Here is a 16,423-nt window from a genome sequence, read left to right as displayed (position 1 = left end):
TGGGTCTAGCCTAAACCCTGGTATACTTTTAGATTTCTCTCCATCTGTTGAGCTATTTGAACACATAAATTTCAAAGTGTATTTGATGGGAAACATGTTAAATCATATATAATTTGCACTTAGAAATTTCTGCTGTTATAAAAGTTTGTGGCCATTGGGCCAAAGGAATTTGTATTTCAAGTACATCATTTGGCACATATCATCAGGCTATTAAATAAATAAGTTCATTCTTTATATACACAAAGCTAGAAATTCCCTAGAAAAGAAACGGTAAGATGAAGTAAGATAAAATGATTAAGATGAAAGTATCTTTTTTTTCTCTCTCTCATTGGCAGAATCCTTGAGGGTGGGATTTTGTCTTTGCGCTGGCAAACCTGAGTAGACACCATTTAATTCTTAGAAGCTCTGCTTTCCTATTGTCCCTCCCAATAGGAAAAAAGAAGAGGTGCTTGTTTTGTCATTTTGCCCTTAGAGCAGGCTATTAGGTCCTTTAAAGAGTATGTGACTTAGACATGACATCTGAAATATAGTAAGCATTCAATAAACATTTGTTGAAATAATTTTAGCAAAGATCTATGAGTTCCCTTTTTAGGCTGTTATTTAAATGCATATTTCAGTATTAAAATAGACATTTTTCTTTTTGTCTTTTAGGTTCTGAACCTCTTTCTGGCCTTATTGTTGAGTTCATTTAGCTCAGACAACCTTGCTGCTACAGATGATGACAATGAAATGAATAATCTGCAGATTGCAGTAGGAAGAATGCAAAAGGGAATCGATTATGTGAAAAATAAGATACGGGAGTGTTTCCGAAAAGCCTTTTTTAGAAAGCCAAAAGTTATAGAAATCCATGAAGGCAATAAGATAGACAGCTGCATGTCCAATAATACTGGAATTGAAATAAGCAAAGAGCTTAATTATCTTAGAGATGGGAATGGAACCACCAGTGGTGTAGGTACCGGAAGCAGTGTTGAAAAATACGTAATCGATGAAAATGATTATATGTCATTCATAAACAACCCCAGCCTCACCGTAACAGTGCCAATTGCTGTTGGAGAGTCTGACTTTGAAAACTTAAATACTGAAGAGTTCAGCAGTGAGTCAGAACTAGAAGAAAGCAAAGAGGTAAGAATGCTTTTAAACTTTTTGTTCCATTTCCTATGATAACCATGTACTACAGTTATTTACTATTTTCATTGTGCTTATATGCATTATCAAAAAGTAATATTGAAAGTCATATGTATATAGTGATGTTGGAAAATCACAAGATACTCTTTATTGGGAAATGGATTTCTAAAAATTCCAACTTTTCAGAGGAAATTAAACCATTCTGAGTATTTAGTATATTCATTTTCTTGATCATTTGAAAATGTGGTTAAAAAATGTGGCCTTTTTGGTCGGGCATGATGGCTCATGCCTGTAATCCCAGCACTTTGGGAGACCAAGGAAGCAGATCTCTTGAGCCCAGGAGTTCAAGGCCAGCATGGGCAAGATGGCAAAATCTCCTCTCTACAAAAAAATACGAAAATTCACTGGGCATGGTGGCACATGCCTGTAGTCCCAGCTACAAAGGAGGCTGAGGTGGGAGGATTGCTTGAGCCCAGTAGGTAGAGGCTGCAGTGAGCCATGATCACATCATTCTACTCAACCCTGAGTGACAAAGCAAGACCCTATCTCAAAAAAAAAAAAAAAAAAAAAGTAGCCTTCCAAAAAAGAGATGCTATTTAGTACATTACACTCTCAACTACATTACGTTATTTAAAAAAAACTTATTTTCATCATCTCCTTACTCTCTATATTAGGTTTTGCTATGATTTTTATGTGAAAACTTTATGTACTTTTGTTAACCTCTGAAAGTCTTATTCACCATGATAGTGTTTCATTTATGAAAGTGTTATACACATTAGGAAAGTACAAGTAGGACTGATTATATTTTGCCCAGTCAAGGATGAGCAAATCTATAGTCTTCCAGAGCAACTTGAAAATACTAAGAACTACTTTAAAAAGCTTCACTTGAGGGCTATAGTTATTTTGTAGATTAATAAACCTACTCTTACTGTTGTATTACTAGGAAAGAGAAAAAAGAAGGAAGGAAGGAAGGAAGCGAGGGAGGAAGGGAGGGAAAGGAGAAGAGGGAGGAAGGAAGGAAGGAAGGGAGGGAGGGAGGAGGGGAGGGAAAGGAGAAGAGGGAGGAATGAGGGAAGGGAGGGAGGGAGAAGGGAGGAAGGAAGGAAGGGGAAAGAAAGGGAAAGAGAAAGAAGGAAAGAAAGAAAAAAGGGAAAGAGAAAGAAAGAAGGAAAGAAAGAAAGAACAAGTGAACGAACAAATGAATGAAAGAGAGAAAGAAAGAAAGAAAGAAAAGAGAGAGAGAAAGGAAGGGAAGAAAGAAGAAAGGGAAGGAAGGAAGGAAGGAAGGAAGGAAGGAAGGAAGGAGGGAAGGAAGGAAGGAAATTGTTCCTACTGCATGATTAGTATTCTTAAGTTTCTATCATAATAGTAATGGTATTAATTCTTCAATCCTGTGTTGTGGAAAAGAGGATTAAAATTCTTTACTATTATTTATTTATAGACGTTTAATATATATGAGTACGAAGTAAGTCTAGCACAGATGGCGTTATCAAAGACATGTTTTAGCTTGAGGGTATAATGTTGACACAGTGGGAACCAAACCAACAATGTCTGATTTTGTGAGTATATTTTGGAACTCTTTTTTTTAAATAAGTGTATCAACAAAACTTGATCTGAAATCCTTATAATAGGTAGCTGACAATCTTACAACTCATAGCTTCCTGACTATTTTCAGGTATTTTAGAGTTTCTGAAAGATAGTATAATAATAAGTTGGAAAATATTTTGAAAAAGGTAAAATACATACAAAATTAAGTAGTGATATTTTTTCTCTGAATTCCATTTGAAGTCGGCTAAGTGAGTTCAACTCTAATTTATGCTGCTCATTCTGACAAACCAAGAATTCAACTCTAATTTTATTTCCCATCACCTGGCATGAATTTATGTAAGAAGAAATACCAGTCAATTAACCAGAACTTACTGAGCACTTTTTGTGAATTCAGCAATCTGCTGGATACTAGGGGTGAAGGAGAGCTCTATAACAACACTCTCCTTCAAGGAAATCTCAACATATTTGAGTAAGCTAACATGAACTCGTGAAATCATTAAAGACCTATTAAAGAGTTTAATCCTGGCCGGGCGCGGTGGCTCACGTCTGTAATCCCAGCACTTTGGGAGGCCGAAGTGAGCGCATCACGAGGTCAGGAGATCAAGACCATCCTGGCTAGTACGATGAAACCCTGTCTCTACTAAAAAAAAAAATAATAATAATACAAAAAAATTAGCTGGGCGCGGTGGCAGGAGCCTGTAGTCCCAGCTACTCGGGAGGCTGAGGCGGGAGAATGGCTTGAACCCAGGAAGCAGAGCTTGCAGTGAGCGGAGATTGCACCATGGCACTCCAGCCTGGGCGACAGAGCAAGACTCCGTCTCAAAAAAAAAAAAAAACAAAAAAAAACCAAAGTTTAATCCTGTCAGGTTGCATATAAGGCTATAGGTATTGAGCAGAGCAAGAATAATTGCTAAATGGAAGAGATAAAATTGAAATAGGCCTCAAAGTTCAGGACAAATATAGATTAACAGAAAGCAAAATGCTGAAGCTTACTAAAGAAAAACTAGAGCTGACAGTGAGCTTGGTATTAAAGAGAGTTTAGGGTTATCATTGCAGATTATCATGCAGTGATAATCTACATGAGGTTAGTGTTGGTTGAATATATAGTGGAAAATATGTTTGAATGTGTGAGGTAGTTTCAGATTATAAAGTTTTAAAGTAAGCCAAAGAGTTTGGAGTTAATAGGGAGCTATTTTCTGTTCTGAAGAAGGGGAAGGCAATTGGAAAGTGGTATTTTAAGAACATTTATTTGATATCAAAGAGTAAAACAGTTTAGAGTGAAAGAGAAGAAAGATTATCTTGGGGAATATGGTGATAATCATTCGATAGCAATGAGGTGATAAAATTCTCAGCTAGGGCAGTAAGTAATGAGAATTGAGACTCATTGGCAACTTGACAAACCTACTAAAGAATCTGGGAAAATGGAAAAACAGCAATGCCACTTTCTGAAATGGCCTTTAAAAAGGACTATCCAGTTTATGTTGGAAAAGGAGTTCAATTGTGATATACTGAATTAGAAGTGTCAGTGTTGGGAAACAGTCTGAGTTAGAGGTCAGTGTTTAAAAATAAGGTATAATGTTTGATAATGCAGATTTTATAATTACCTGATTCCCTGAAAATGGAGGAGCTCATCAAATAAGTAATTACAAAGTGAAAGAAAACAGAGAAAACTAGAGACAAAATAGCATAAAAACTTGGGATCAAAAGAGGTAGAAAAGCTAAAAGATAGAAAACTTTTTCTAGATTAATACCATAGAATTTCTTGACATCAGATTTATGGAAAGTAAATATCTTAATTTCCTCCTACTGAACAGTTGGTTTCCAAAGTATTTTTAAAATTTCATAATGACCACAGATATTTCAAATGACTGCTCATTATCATGCCTTTTTAATGGCTTAAACATCATAAATTTAGAATAACAAGATATAAATCTCTCCTTTGTTATGTACCTGGAAAACATTTCTTACCTGAACAAAAATGTCTTATGGGGTGATTTAAATAACTACTTTATCCTCCTCTTTCAAGCTAAATTTTGAATACATAGAATTCAATTACAAAATGTAAAGAAATTATTTAAAATATATAAATATGTTAGTGGGAAAATCACTAAATAAATATAAAGGTATGTATTTTTATAAACCTAGAATAAAATTTCAAATTATCTTGCACAGTAATATTAAATTCAACAATAAATTTTATATGAATGATTTGGTAAAATGAATACTTTAAAAACCCACCAAAAAAGTAATAGGGCAACTCTCATATATGCTCACGCACAAGATAAAAAGTAGACTATTTTTAAAATAAAAAGCCAATACCAGCATGTTCTAATATTATAGAGCAGATTAGATGAATTCTAGCAAAGTGCATTTTTGATTTGAAATTTCCAAAAGCTACTAGCATACTTCAGGTGCACACTTATATTGGCTGGGTTATTCCTTTTTAATAACTATCACACACACATGAACACATTTAAAATAACATCCATAAAGTGACATTTTGGTTCATGTTTCTTAGGTTTTTGACACAAGTAGCAAGAGAACATTGAACTCTACTTTGCAGAGCACAGAATATCCTTCCTCTTTGCTAATAAAGTGAGCACTCATATAAGTTAAACCCACCAGAGTTATACATTTTTCACTAAAAAACTTGCATGAAATGTCTGCTTGAAGAGGAGACAGTAAATTGATCATTAATTTAGATGGTATTTGGATACTCTAGTTACTGTATTTCTTCTGTTCATTTTCATAATAAAGGATACCTGACTAGTGCAGCTAAAGAGAAATGATCCCTAGAAGTTTTTAGAGATAAACATAGGAATTGCTGTTATATATGTTATATATGTGTGTATATATATTATATCTGTATATATGAATACCACTAACATAAATAGGCTGGTATGAAAGCAAATATCAATTTTGCATGAAAAAATTTCAGGAAATTGAAGGCATGGATTTCAAAATAGTGATTTCTTTTAATCTTGCAAAAACTTGGAATTATGAAAATCTTTTTGAGAAGCTCTAACGTAGAATTTGTTTGTTTTTATATTTTTTAAGTTCTCATAATCATGATTTCTTGAAATATTTATATAACTATGAATTTTTGCAATTTAATTCTTGAAAGATTATTGGTTTGTCCTCCTAAGTGAAGGATATAGAATAAATGCTTTTAACAATCATATTTGAAGTTGAATTCCAAACACAATCTAGCAATATCATACTGTGACCTTCACCGCTTACCATTCTTACTTCTCACAGGAGTAAAATCAAGCTGGAGCCATCAAGAACGCAGCTCTGGTGTTTTTTAACAAGCCAGAGGCTCGTGCCACCACTTTTACCCAGGTTATCCAAGCAAGTTGTACATGTACAATCACGTTCTAAATGAGTTTTGACTGGCCTGCATGCTACTCAGCTGTGTCCCTTCCCCTGCCATGGCAAGGAAGTGCTAGACTTGCCCAGCTGCTCTCTGCTGAATCGTGTGACACATCACAGCATGGTCAGGCGAGATGGGCAATCCCAACATCATATTTAATTCTGCTCATGAGTTTTCTAATTTAGTCTTTAGCCTTTTAAAACCAATTGCATGCTCTATAGGATTTATAATATCTATTTTAAAACCTGATAGGAATGTTTATGGTTCAATATAGTCAGGGATGTAGGAGGGCATGCATTTTTTTGTTTCTCTGCTTTTATTTCATTAAAATAAGACCACAACTTTTTATTGTTGATTCAGCCTTTATAAGTAAATTGTATTACCAAAATAAGCCTCACAGGGTTTTTTTCTGATAGTACTGCCATTTTCAGATCATTATATTCAGATCTATGAATATAATTTTCAGCCTATCCGATTCATGTGCTCCAGATGAAAATATTTGCTTTCATGTTTTGGGGGAAAGGTTCTGTAAAAAAAAAAAAAAAGAAAAGAAAAAAGAACAAAAGAAAGAAAGAAAAAAGAAAAAAAAAAGAGTAGGGTGATCCTGAGGTTTGGAGATGAAGGGCCATAGTCTGTATGCATTTGGGCAACACATATCTTGGATTTTCATGTAGGTTGGGAAAAGTTATGTCTGTAAAACCATAGTGATCATTGTAACTTAAAAAAGGAAAGCATCATGATATATGGGATGAAAATTCATTATATCTTGATCATTAAGTAATTGGCCTCGTGTACCCATTTTTTATTTGAAATGTCGATGATTTATGTTAATTTCTCCCTAAATGTTCCACCCAAAACTGACCAGGCAAAAAAGAGACTTGGAAAATTTACTATTTTCAGTTATTAATTATTAATTTTAGTTTTGTGAGGAGTAAAGGGCATCTCCCAAGATTATTGTAGATTTGTGGCGTAATGAGCTTTTATTTTATTCTGTTCACTCAACTTTCTCCATTGCTTACTGGAATCTCAGCCAGAGTGCGGGTTCTGGGAGGGAAATTTTGAAGGAAATGTAAAGAGTTCATAAATATTGGGCAGTTTTCAAGGCTTCTGGTGACAAGGAATATCTAATTAGTTTGGGGTTGTAGAGGTTTAATTTATGCATACTCTTATTTTCCTTAGGGATAATTGAGAATTAGTTGCAGAATGCAAAAAAATCAGAAATAAAATTATCAATGGAAAATAGTAACAAAGATACAGTCCATGGTGATTTATGCAATTTTTATTCAGCACCAAATTTTTAGATTTAGAATACAACAACATTATTAGTCATTGAAGAAAATCTGATTTCTTTTTCTTTTTTCTTCACCAGCAGAATAGAATTAAATGGTACTGGCATATTATTATTTACACCGTGTTTATAACAGGATTCCCTCCTTTTCAGAGTCTTAATGGAAACTTTGAAAGTAGATGTTTGACTAAGGTCCGGAGCGCATGCCCTTCTGGAAAAGGCTTTGTGCTGTTTTTGGAATTTGGAAAGCAATGGAATAATGACTCTAGCTTTCAGTTTCTCTGTTACATGGCCAGTGTCTTCCAAATGCTCTTTGTGAAATTGAATGTGAGATAATTTTTTGAGAGGAGCAGATGGGTGTGTGAATAGCCATTTTAAACCCATCTCAACCTTTAAAGATGGTCTCGGTGCTTTAGTGTACTTCTGCTGGAAAAAAAAAAATTAAAGCTGGTTCAGATGAATACTTCTGTATCCTTTCTGAAAACAAATGGCCTTTTTCTTTTTCCTTTTTGATGCTCTTTTACTCTACTCTTCAACTACAACATAATTATTTTCAGTTTCACATACCATGTTCTTATTCAGGCTATTTTAAAAATAAAAGGAGCTCCGGGGATGTTGTACGTTTAATATATGTCCAGGCAAACCAGATGGTGGTGGTTCATATTTTTAATCTTTCGATAAGTGATCGTGAAAAAAAAAAAAAAGAGCTACTGGTCTTTTTCTTCCCGCCTAGTACAAGCAACCCAATGGCTTCACTGTGTGGCTGTCTTGTTTTTCAGGTGAAGTATCATAAGTCAAGATATGGTTATGCATATCCAAAAGATCAGACTAAGGCCCTGATAGTGTGTATGACCAAAACTTTCCTCTTCTACTAGTAAGACAAAAATCCACAACTTTTTAGAGAAATGGCTAGATTTTAAAGGCAATCTGTAATGGCTGAATCTTTTATTTTGCCTCTTGAATCATACAGCAGTTTGTGAGAGTCAAATATTTGATAGCTGATTGAAAATAAATGAAATGTGAGCGCATTTCAGTGGAAGTAGGCCAGTTGCTAACATTCTCTTCTATCTCTGAAAGTTAAATTTCATTATTTAATTGGATTAAAATCAAGAGCAATATTTGTCATATGGGGGAATTTCTATATAAGCTCACGCTATTGGGTGGCGGGGAATGGTCTCATGGCCTTTTTTGGGTGTTAACTCTATTGTTTCTTATGTTGAAATAACCCATTCCTGTGAGTGGTATTTGTAGTTAACCTTCTTGAAAACTTCATATTCAGGTACCATGTCTTTGAGGACATGGTTCTTGGATCAGCGTGCGGCTTCCACAGCATTGCGCCGGGCTTCTGCTACAGCCAGGCATGTTTTCTGCGGCTGAATTAGGCCTGGAGAATGTTGCATCTTAAAACCTGCTTTCCAGCGTGCATTTGTAGAGCATAAGCCATCATCCCTCTGTAGACCCAGTCACTTCTACAAGGGATGGAAGAATTTAACCTTTAAGTGCCATAAAATATTGGAGGAGTAGGGAGAAAATAGTACAAGAAAACAAGTTTGAACTTGTACTATGTGGTTTTATATGGAAGCTTTCTATTATTATGCCTATATTCCCAATTATATTTTTCTAACTACTTCAGAACAAGTATGAATTTAGTTATTCAGTATAGTCATCTAGTTCCTTAATATGGTAAATTTAATTTCAGGTTTCTTTGCTTTTTTTTATATCATTGTAGTATCACAGCTATGGCAATATAAAGAAAGTAAGTTATTCTTTATATTTATTGGTCACTTGCTTTTAAATCAGTTATATGCTTTTAAATGAATTTGAAGGTCATTTTGGTTATGGCTATAATAAGATGTATCACAAACCACCCTTGACTAGAATGTGAATGCCAAAGTGTTGAACTTATTTAGAAAATGTTTAGATTATTTAGATTATATCAGTGTATAGAATTATGTATATAGTATAGATATGTATTATATAAATGTATACAATTTAAAATGCTTATATAGTTTTTCGGGGTGTACATTAGTGATTTAAAAAATACAGCAGTAAAGTTCTTTATGTATCCAGTGACTAAAGCATATCAGGTAGTAGATCATAATTCGTAAGCTGATGTAATTTAATAAGAAGGTGATTCACAATTTAATTTATAAATGTAGGTAAATGCATAACTTTAGAAATTTTATATAGTTGATACAATATTTTCATAACTTAGAATTAAAAGATAGGTACTTTCCTATGATAAATATGTGACCTAGGGCATTAAAAAATAATGTAGTAGCATTTCTGACTAAGAAGATTAAATTGGCCAGGTGCAGTGGTTCATGCCTATAATCCCAATACTTTGGGAGGCCAAGGTGGATGAATCACTTGAGCCCAGGAGTTTGAGACCAGCCTGGGCAATATGGCAAAACCCTATCTCTACAAAAAATTTAAAAATCAGCCAGGTGGGCCGGGCGCAGTGGCTCACGCCTGTAATCCCAGCACTTTGGGAGGCCGAGGCGGGCTGATCACGAAGTCAGGAGATCGAGACCATCCTGGCTAACATAGTGAAACCCCATCTCTACTAAAAATACAAAAAATTAGCCGATCATGGTGGCGGGCGCCTGTAGTCCCAGCTACTAGAGAGGCTGAGGCAGGAGAATTGCATGAACCCGGGAAGCAGAGCTTACAGTGAGCCGAGATTGCGCCACTGCACTCCAGCCTGGGTGACAGAGCGAGACTCCGTCTCAAAAAATAAATAAATAAATAAATAAATAAATAAATAAATAAATAAATAAGTAAATAAATAAATAAAAATAAAAATTAGCCAGGCACGGTGGCATGCACCTATAGCCCCAGCTACTTGGGAGGCTGAGATGGGAGAATCAATTGCGTCTGGGATGTTGAGGATACAGTGAGCCATGATCATGCCACAGCACTCCAGTCTGGGACACAGAATGAGATCCTGTCCCAAGGGGGAAAAAAAAGATTAAATCATGACTGAGGCAGATTCTTCAACTTGGGAAAGCTGACTTTATGTCAACCTTCACAGATAAGGAAGCCTCCCATAAAACACTTTTTAGTGAAATGCAAACTAACCTACCATCTTCTAAGCTTTGGTTCATAAGGGTCCTGGGAGCTTGCAAAAGCTTTGCCAAGATTCCCTCTGAGCATTCCTTGAGGGGCTTTCTAGAGCCTGAAAGATTATCTTTATAATCAGAAAATCTCTGTAATAACTGTAAAGCAATTCTCCATGAAATGGGTTCTATTCCTTGGACAATAGTAGAATGGTGGCAGGGTTTTTTCCTTGTCCATTGTCAAAAGATATGTTGTGCCTCATAATGCCAGGAGGAGAGAGGTGAACTGTGATCACTGTCCCTCTCTACCTTAAGATGTATAAATACATAACCTCCAGAGCTATTAGAATAGAGATTATTTATATCCAAACAAGTTAACCACATTCACAAATATATGTAATCTAATTACCTTCCCAATATCAAAAAAAATACACCCAGAGGTCCATATGTGTAAACGATTGATTCCGTTGTCATTCAGGTTAGTGGTTATTAGGACTTGTGCTGTAAAGGATTTGTTTTAAATATGTATGTATTTGTATTAAACATAAGACATCTGCAGAATACGTGGAAGAATTATAATGTGAAAAATTAAACATCTCACAATTATATTAGCAGTGGTAACATGGGAAGTGAAGGGTGAGTATATATTCTAAAGTTTTCAAATGGAAAAGTACCTGTGTGTGTATACATGTATAATTACTTTTTTATTATTAACATATATTTTTTATTAAATCATTCCTATTTAATAAGAAAATGCATTTTCTGATATAATTAGATAGACTCTCTCAGGACCAGACTTGACTTATATATCAAAATGGAGAGATAGAATTATTTAAAGACTATAATTCTCTCTATAAAGTGACATTAAAAGGTATTCAAACATTCACCGATTCACTCTTCATGAACTCAAAATAACTATTCAGTGTCTATTCTATACTTGGTGATATACTGGATCTTTCGGTATATATATGTGTGTGTATGTATGTAGTTGGTATACGTGTGTATATATATAGATGTATGTAAATATGTACATATATTTAGGAGAATATTTGGTCAAAGGAAACAAGTATAATAGATTAAATGCTCTATAAAATTTAGCATGAAGAAAATCATGCAAGAAAGAATGGCTTCATACAGGAGGTTGAGGTTTACTATGATGAGGCTCAGAAGTTATTAAGTTTGGATTAGCCAAGAGGAAAAAAAAACATGAAACTTTCTATAATTAACCTCAAATACTTTGGTTTCTTATTGTTATTACTTATAAAGTGGATATTATAGCTGTCACTCATCAAAAGCCATAGTAATTAACCCATAAACTACCAGTGAAATTGGAAGAAAAAGTTAGTGGCTGAGACCAAACAATTATCCAGTATTTTCTTAGTTACACCAGAAGCTGCTACAATTCTACCCAGCAGTAATTTTCCTAGGTCTTTCTTGAATGAATAAAAATATCCTGGCTATAAGAAGCAGAAAAATCCTAGGAGAGGAGAAGATGTCTTGGCTTTCCCACCTCTCCATAATGTAGAGGAAATTAATGGTAAAAAAAAAAAAAAATTGTGCTATCACGACCCTAAGAACTATCAGCCAAAAGTGATGGCCTAGCTTCTCTATTTACCATACTCCAGCCTAGGAGGTACTCTAGTAAAAAATTGTATTTTGACTTAAAGTAATTTTCGTGATATATATATTTGGACATGGCTAATGTCAGGTTAATATCACCTTTAAAGTAACACCACAGAAAGTATCATCTGGATACTACCCTTTAATTAGTTCACATTGTAAAATATTAAACTACATTTGCATTATGTCTTCATTAAATCAGGAATTTTGAGCCAAATTTCCCCAACATGAACTGTGTTTATGGCCTTTTAAAAAATAACACAATAACTCTTTCAGAAGGCTTCGGCAGAGTGACCCTAACACTCAGCTACCAAAGTTAATGGGGGCTTTGAAATCATTAACATGTCCATGCACTGTTGTTCATCTTAAAAGCTTTACATTACCTAGGTTGTGCTGTGTGTCATGTCTTTGCATCTGTTTTCATAAAACATTGCACAATCCTGTCTTCCCAAGTGATCTCAGAGTACTTATTATTTATTCTTGTAATATTACAGTGGCTCTTCTAGCCATGTGGCATGTCACAATGATTTAGTTAAAGGAAATATTCACAGCCGGATCACACATTGAATTCAGAATGTGCTCCTAATGAAAGTCTATAGAGATCCTGGACAATGCCATTTATGAAGAAATTTCCATTTCATTTAGAATTCTTTGACAAGTATTGAATTCAGTAATGCAGTTCAAAAAAAGAGAGCGATCCATCATTTTTCTTCTAGTAAAATAAGAAGAAAATTATGTAAGCCAGAGAAAAATAGAGCGCAAAGTTGAAATATAATGACTGTGACTAATGTTAATGTGCTGCTCTTTCTTTCTAAAATTATAGAAACATGGACAATACTTAGAAACAACTGGTAATATTCTTTGCCCTCTGAAAATTTCCATCCGAAGAGGTGGAAATTAAAATTTGATTTTATGTATTTTAATTAACATAATCATTGCTAGATGTCAGCATACCACTTTATCCAACTATTCTTGGTTTGGCCTCAATGTATTAAGTTATATTCATATGGCATTCATATACAAATGCAGATCATAAAACAAGTTAATCAGTATAATCTGTCCATTCCAGACCAACACTGTATGTTGTCTAAACTTTTTTTGTCTGATTCAGGTCAGTAGTCACATTATTTTGAATAGTATGACTTGATTTATGTTAAGTTATTAGTACGTAATGATCAGTAATGCTAATAGAGTTAAATGCTATCACTAGCATTTTTTTTCACACAATGACACAGTATTTCCCAGTTAGTTAAATAAAAGGGGCAAAATCACATCTTTGAAATGGGATTTTGTTTCCAGAAATTAAATGCAACCAGCTCATCTGAAGGAAGCACAGTTGATGTTGTTCTACCCCGAGAAGGTGAACAAGCTGAAACTGAACCCGAAGAAGACCTTAAACCGGAAGCTTGTTTTACTGAAGGTAAACAAGCTCTAATGTGATTAAATACAATCTCCGCTTGTTCTTTACAGAGACTGAATATGCCTCATTTAAAAAAAAATTTATGAAACGAGGTGTGGTGGCTTATGCCTGTAACCCCAAAATTTTGGGAGACTAAGGTAGGAGGATTGCTTGACCCCAGGAGTTTAAGACCACCCTGGGAAATGTAGTAAGGCTTTGCCTCTACAAAAAAAAAATAATAATAAAGAAAAAATAAATTAGCTTGACATGGTTGTACATGCCTGTGGTCGCTGCTACCTCAGCCACAGCTGTATCTTAGAGCTTTTGCAGGGAGTCGAGGCTGCAGTAAGCCATGATTATGCCACTGCACTTCAGCCTGGGCAACAGAGCAAGACCCTGTCTCAAAATAAATACATAAATTAAATTAAATAAGAAAAATATTTAAAATAAATAGTGAAGGCATGTTTATCTTTATTTTCCTTTTTTGTCTTTTAAAAAGTTAATCTGTCTAGATTTCTGGATTATACTTACAGCAGTGACTATTCCTGGACAATTAAAATGATCTGATAGGTCTATTTTTTTCTCATTCTCCATAATGTGAGGAAGCTGACCCTATGAGATAAATGGCATTCTAGAATGTCATGTCATTGATATTGTAATCCCTTCAGAACTCCTTGGCAATGGGGTGATTTGATTTATAGATGCTACAGTAATTACATTCCCTCCCTTACAGTTCCAATGTGGTTAATGTGCTCTGGCTAGAGCTGTTTTGAGATGTAACTGTATTGTGAAGCTTTGGCAGGGAAAGCAATAGCTGTTTTCACAGAAAGCAGCACAGTGTCTTGCACACAAATCAATGAATATCTATTATTCAATGTGATTGGACTTAATCTGATGAGTAGTAGCTCAGAGACTTACAGCAGAAGAGTGGATGGGAGTTAGAAATAATGTGAAAGCTAGGAGGGGGAGGACAAAGGGAAAAGAGATACTGACTGACGAGCTGAGTCATAGGTGTGACTAAGAAAAGCACTGAGGCTGAAAAATAAATTAGCTTCGGAAAATTGACAGTGGCTGATGCCTGGGAAGACAGCAAGATTTTCTGCGCATGTGTGCATGAAAAGAATTGAAAACCCAGGATCACATTAAAATATGAATAAACAAATCAAACATGTAGTTTTGCCTCAAACCTGAGAGATGCACCTGGACTATTTTCATCAATGGCCTTGAGGCAAAATAATCCTGACTGGTGGTGAAGAATGAAACCATTGTTACTTAAGCAAACCTAGATAAAACATTTCCTTGAATTCTAAGTAGCTGGCTGAGTATATAAGTCTGAGAATAATTCATTATACAGGAGGGATGCTGACAATAACTAGGAAATGAAGGAGATGGTTACCCTATGAAATGATTACCTGGAAGTGGAGTGGGGAAGGAGCAAGAAAGTTTATTTTTTCCTATTTGAGATTAAAATATATTTTTTAATTAACTATATTTGATTTTTAGGATGTATTAAAAAGTTTCCATTCTGTCAAGTAAGTACAGAAGAAGGCAAAGGGAAGATCTGGTGGAATCTTCGAAAAACCTGCTACAGCATTGTTGAGCACAACTGGTTTGAGACTTTCATTGTGTTCATGATCCTTCTCAGTAGTGGTGCATTGGTAAGTGAAATGCATATTGGCAAGAATCAGACTCTGGTGAAATAGTTTATTCTCCAAAATTACCAGATGCAAACACTGAGCTTCAGAATCAAAAGAAAAGGCATATCCCTGTCTTGCAGAGCTTGGCACCCAAGGTTTAACGATGCAAAATTCAGTTCAGAACAAATCAGCACCATGAAACAGCCAGATGGAATTTCTCATCTGGTGTTTATCTAACAGATGTTTTCCTCACTGAGACAACCATTTGCAGAGACATTCTGTAACCACGTTACTTTCCCTGTCAAATACTATCCAGTTTTCCCTAATAATTGGATTAACATTTATGGACTAAAAGTGTATTTTAGGGTTTTTTTTCAAGTATAATCAACTTATTCTCTCAAAATAAGCCAGATCATTCAGGAAATTGTACAAAGTAATGTTTGAATAGGCCAATTCTGTCCCTCATTAACAGAACTTCTAGTTATTTCTGAGTTCATATTATTTCATTAAAAGCATGTCTTTGTAACAGTAATTGAGATAGAGACTTAGGGGTGAGAAGTAGGAAAGAAAGCACATTCTAAATCACTAAAGGCATGACGTTGCCCTGCCAGCATTTTCACACTTAGTTTTAGTCTTTAGATTTTGTCTGATGTTCAATGTTTATGTAAAATATCAATAATCAAATTATTGTTTTGTACTCACTATTATACTAAGCAATTTTTTTCAAATATTTAGAAGAAGCAAGCCATTTAAGTAAAATAAAATATTTTTGATTCACAGGCCTTTGAAGATATATACATTGAACAGCGAAAGACTATCAAAACCATGCTAGAATATGCTGACAAAGTCTTTACCTATATATTCATTCTGGAAATGCTTCTCAAATGGGTTGCTTATGGATTTCAAACGTATTTCACTAATGCCTGGTGCTGGCTAGATTTCTTGATCGTTGATGTAAGTATCTTGAGTGATTTTTATAAAATTGTTTTTAAAAGAGGCAAGTTTGACATTTCATATATTTCTGTTATTAAAACTGACTTTCACTAATGATGACATAATTATGCAGTTATTTAAACAAAACTATAACATATGCAACAATGAGGAATATCTCACGGGAAAGAGTAGAGGAGGTCCTAAAAACATGGGCAGTGGTAAGAGCAAACACAGGGAGAGTTGTTCTTTACCACAAACAGACAGCTTTTATTTTTCTGAAAGTTAAGTGCCTCAAGGTAAGTAATAGATAAATAATATGTTAATTGACAGATGTAAGCACTTAGCTTATTAACAGTTCAGTTTAAAAAAACAAACAAACATCTCCAAGAGGCAAAATCAAAAGTGACTGAAGGTCAGAAATTGTGTAAACTGCACTTTAAT

The 16,423-nt window shown here is 34.6% G+C and overlaps 1 protein-coding gene across 10 annotated transcripts in view; it reads left to right on the top strand.

Annotated features, from left to right (window-relative positions):
- SCN3A (sodium voltage-gated channel alpha subunit 3) overlaps window positions 1–16,423 on the top strand; it is a 115,732-nt gene that overhangs the window by 73,758 nt on the left and 25,551 nt on the right. For all 10 annotated transcript variants that reach the window (XM_054549419.2, XM_054549418.2, XM_063712838.1 and 7 more), the window contains 4 exons: window positions 652–1,122; window positions 13,313–13,433; window positions 14,916–15,070; window positions 15,830–16,003. In XM_054549419.2, coding sequence (XP_054405394.2) covers window positions 652–1,122; window positions 13,313–13,433; window positions 14,916–15,070; window positions 15,830–16,003 — 921 coding nt within the window. The remainder of the gene's footprint in view (window positions 1–651; window positions 1,123–13,312; window positions 13,434–14,915; window positions 15,071–15,829; window positions 16,004–16,423) is intronic.

This window comes from Pongo abelii, chromosome 11 (genome assembly GCF_028885655.2).
Source record: "Pongo abelii isolate AG06213 chromosome 11, NHGRI_mPonAbe1-v2.0_pri, whole genome shotgun sequence".
In the NCBI taxonomy this organism is placed as follows: Eukaryota; Metazoa; Chordata; class Mammalia; order Primates; family Hominidae; genus Pongo; species Pongo abelii.
Note: the sequence above shows the minus strand (reverse complement) of the source record. Positions and strands in the feature narration are given on the sequence as shown.